Source organism: Cyprinodon variegatus, unplaced genomic scaffold (genome assembly GCF_000732505.1).
Source record: "Cyprinodon variegatus isolate N-32 unplaced genomic scaffold, C_variegatus-1.0 Scaffold1054, whole genome shotgun sequence".
In the NCBI taxonomy this organism is placed as follows: Eukaryota; Metazoa; Chordata; class Actinopteri; order Cyprinodontiformes; family Cyprinodontidae; genus Cyprinodon; species Cyprinodon variegatus.
In genome coordinates this window covers 237,557-241,880 of record NW_015151507.1, presented here as the reverse complement: position 1 = coordinate 241,880, position 4,324 = coordinate 237,557, and the positions used below count along the sequence as shown (strand labels likewise).

The 4,324-nt window shown below is 40.5% G+C and overlaps 1 protein-coding gene across 1 annotated transcript in view; it reads right to left on the bottom strand.

Annotated features, from left to right (window-relative positions):
• The window catches only part of LOC107101106 (tudor domain-containing protein 7A-like), a 17,759-nt gene that overhangs the window by 5,745 nt on the left and 7,690 nt on the right, over nt 1-4,324 (bottom strand). The window contains exons 6-10 of the mRNA XM_015399871.1: nt 3,642-3,691; nt 3,121-3,297; nt 2,003-2,650; nt 1,555-1,742; nt 400-592 (exon numbers count right to left, since the gene is read on the bottom strand). Coding sequence (XP_015255357.1) covers nt 400-592; nt 1,555-1,742; nt 2,003-2,650; nt 3,121-3,297; nt 3,642-3,691 — 1,256 coding nt within the window. The remainder of the gene's footprint in view (nt 1-399; nt 593-1,554; nt 1,743-2,002; nt 2,651-3,120; nt 3,298-3,641; nt 3,692-4,324) is intronic.

Sequence of the window (4,324 nt, the reverse complement as noted above, 5' to 3'; positions counted from 1 at the left end):
AAAAAAAAAAAAAAAATGTACAGGCCCGTATCGGCATTAATGTTTCTAAGGTTATGTTGGACCAAAAAAATGCGTTTCTTTCACTCTTCTGTTTTTCATGAATTATATAAACATTTTTGTAATTTTTCTTAATATATTCAGGCAACTTGGCATTTCTAGTTATTAGATTGACATACATTTTTTTCCATCAGATTATTCATATATTTTTTGAAGGTTACAAAGGTAATAATAAGGTCTTGTGCTGGATTCCAACACTATTGTCTTGAAATTTGGATATATTTTTTTTAAGAGTATTTCACTGAGTGCCCTATAAAGGGGTTAAGATGCTTGAAGAGAGTCAGCAGAGAAGAGAATAGGTTAAAAACTAACAAGGACCTTTGAAAAAACAAATCATGTTACCTTCACCATGTTGGAGGTCATGACCTCCATCACCTGTGCTCTGGCCATCTCGTCTCCTTCTTCCACTTTTACTGCCACCAGCTGACCAACCTCTGGGTTAGAGACAGGATGTCTCCTGGAGTTTTGGCTGTAGAAGGTTTGCATCATATCCTCCATGGTTTTCTGAGCATTTGAGTAGTTGTCACCAACATACCTGAAGAGGGACAGAGGTCTCAGACATAGACACCAAACATTTTTAGGATTGCTGCGACTCCTGTTTCAAAACAATTCAAGCTGAACATTCATGCTTGCAGGACACGGGCAGAGCAACGGTTTTAAGTAAACACCACAAGCGAGAGCTTGAGATGTAAGCAGCAATCTGTCACAAATAGTTAGAGGATCTAAATGAGAAGAAGTAATGTTAGGAGCAACAGGGTTCTTCCACTAAATAAAATCCCTTTTTTTAAACACAGAACTTATTTTCTCTTGCAGCAATCTTGAATTGTAGGTAAAGAGGAAGCCCACCTTAAATGCAACTTTTTATAGGGTGTATAATGGCAAGACTAGGAAGTATCAGCACAGCCATTATGATGAGGTGATGAAAGGATTACATTTAAACTGCAGGAATAAATTACAATTTATTCCTGCATTCATATGATTTACACTCTTTAATTGTTTCTTTTATTCAGCAACACAAAAATGAGAATGAAGGGGTTTGAAAACCAATTGTCAAGCACTTCTAACTTATTTCCTGCCCTCTAATTGCTTTAAAATAAACAAATACAGCAGTATAGCAAATACCTACACGAAAGTGAAACAGTAAATGGACAGAGCTTGCTTAGCTCTTCTCCATCCATACTAACATATAGTCCCATCTGCCTAGCTATGCTTACAATGCTTTCACTTACATAAAAGCTAAATGGTAAAAGTTTTATGGCTTGTTAAAACTGATACTTTCTCCCAAAGCTTACATTTTCATTCATGCTAAGCAGGCAAAGCAATCATTTGATCAATTAACTGACAGATCTAAAAAAAAATGAAGGAAAGTCAATCCAAAGGACCCAGATAGCAATAAAATAAAACTATAAAATGTAAATCTACAAAAACCTGCAATATAAGGTTCAATTATTATTCAGTGAAGTCTACAACAGTAATGAGAGGGAAACTGTGCCGCACCGGATGGTGATAGCTGTGGTGTTATTGGCCTCGGTGACCAACACTGAAGGACAGTGTTCAGTGGGATGGGTCAGAGGTGGAGGAACCACAGGGCCCAGTGTCTCCAATCCAGAGGGTAGTGGGTTGTTTCTGGTCTGCTGGCTGTTAGTAACGCTCATGTCATCTTGGCAGAAGTTATACAGAATGGCCTTGAAAAGATCCAGGGACCAGAAAGAAAGAGAGCAAAACAAACGCAGCATTAAATAAAAAAAAAACCCAAAGTAATTAAGATAACAGCAGGAAGTGTAAACAATTAGAGCAGTTGAGTATTTGTTAATTCTGAGTTTTCAGCTGAAATAAAGTCGGTTAAGATGCTGTAAAATATACAATCCAACTGTGTAACACCTGATCAGACACTTTAAGGCTTCAATGTTTTTTGATACCAACTAAACACCACAACGTCTCTTACCTTCTTCTTGTTTTGTGGGAAGGGGTACTCGACCGTACAGACACCACACAAAACTGACAGGTTATCCAGAATCTCTTCAGGGAACGGCATCTTGTACACGTCCATAAAACATTTGGGCAATGCATCAGCCCACAGACCTTGACTGCACTTTGAAAGAAGGTCCTTTAATTTTTGACGCACCTCATCGGAGAGCGCGACAGGACAAGGTTTCAAGGGAGAAGTAGGAGCAGAGGCGGAAGGTGAACTGAACGTGGCTTTCAAGAGCGGTAAAACGTCCCGGTCAGCCTGGAGTAAAGAAGAGGCAGAGGAAGTGCTGGCAGGCCAGGTAGGGGCTAAGGAGCGTGTCTTTCTACAAGGAGTGTCTGTGGGCAAAATGCTCCTTTCACAGTTATCCTTTGCAGAGACTGTGCAATGAGGAAGTCGGGAGGGCAGAGCAGGGTTTGGGGCGGGGCTGCGTAACGTCACTGACGGCAGAACTTTGCCTGCAGGAGCTTTAGCAGTTAAAGGGGGCAACATTCCACTATGCTGATTGGAGGATGAGGATCCTGAAGAGGAGCTGGTGCAGTTAGCAGGGCTGGTAGGGGATTTGGAAGGCAGGGGGGGGTAGATGAGTCTGTCACTGTGGTTAGTTATACAAGCTTTCTCCACCTGAAATTAGACAAAAAAATGTCAGTATCGGCTGAAACCTTTAAAAACATAAATGTTAAAATAGTACAGGGCAATGAATAAATATTTTACATTTAGTAAAGAAATGTTGCTTAATTATTGTTGCTTATAACCAAATTTCCTGAATGTTACGGGCGCCGACATGTTGATTTGCTTGTTTACCTCTAGAGAGCAATAGTACTGTAGATAGTCACTAGGAGGCGAGGAACTTTGCTAGCGTGATGTGTAAACGGTTGTAAGGAATCAAGCTGGGCACGGTTAACTGATCCAAACTCTGTCTGAAATTTGCATTGGAGGGGGAATAAGTCGAAGGGTAAGTGAGACTAAGAATAGTCAGGGAGTGAGGGAGGAGATGCGATGGAGGTGGATGGAGAGAGAAACTAGGAGCTAAATGAACCTTAGAACCAAAAGGAGAGCTTTAACAGTCATAACAGTATTTGCTCCAGACTCACCATACAAACATGTGGCCACCTCTCCAAATCAACCAGAGCCTGAGGATGAAGCTTCTGACAGAACATCTCATTGTATTTACTTGGCAGCTTGGACATCCACACCCCGTAAGGGCAGCTCTCCAACAGCTGTTTCACCCTGCTCTGCACCATTTCCACATCATATGGATCCAGAGCAACCTGAAACACAAAAACACATCAAAATCAATCTAATACACACACAGTGATGAAGAATTTTAAAATAAATTGTTAGCAGTTTATTGAAATCCATTGGTCAGTGAGACTATTAACTTCATTGGAGGAGACTGAATGAGTAAAAAAGGTGCTAAGATGGTCCCTTTGTGATAAGGATGCCTTTTCCTGATCACACAGCGTTCATACAGATGAGACAGAGAAATTAACAATTTTGCTAGCTGGATTAGTTAAGCATCAGAATTTTCTGCATATCAGTGATGAACTTGTACCACAATGTGATACTAAAGGTGAAAATGGTTTCTATAAGTGACCACTAAAACCATTATTACCTCAGTGTCCTGGGAAGATAGAGGAACTGTTTCTTCCGTTGGAGGATCTGCTAACAATCGAAAAAAAAAAGAGATAAAGTCATCAACTTCTATCATTAGTTGGTTTTTAAACGTAAAAAATACTGAAGTTGAGTTTAGAGAAAATTAAAAGAAAAAACTTAAGGAGACATTTCTGCAGATGTAGAATGCATCAAGAATATAAGTCTATTTTAAGCAAAAATACATTTAAAAGTTTAAACAGATTGGTAGTCACTCTGTTAAAGATTATGGTGGGTCTACAAATGGCAGGTTGTCAGAGAGTTGCGCAACCATGAAAATACAAAAAAAAAAAACAACAACCTCAGAAATATTGATCTGTGCAGCTTAAAGGCTGATTTATACTTCGAAACTAGGTCATCTGCATAGGTGTTGCAGTGAATGCAAAGACGTCGCCGCCCCTTCCACAGACTGCACCTCACCCAAAGTGTAGGTGACTGCAGACAGTGCCGCAGACAGGAGGCCCCTCATAGGTCCAATCTACATCCGCTTGCCGGCTTGTTTTGCTGGTATGACCGCAATAGGGGGTTTTCAGTGACGTCACTGGCCAGCTTCCGGTCCGCCATCTTGGGTGGCATATTATCGTATATCAAATATATCATGTCGCGAATGGATAAGTACGCCAGCACGCTAGAGCCACCAGATCA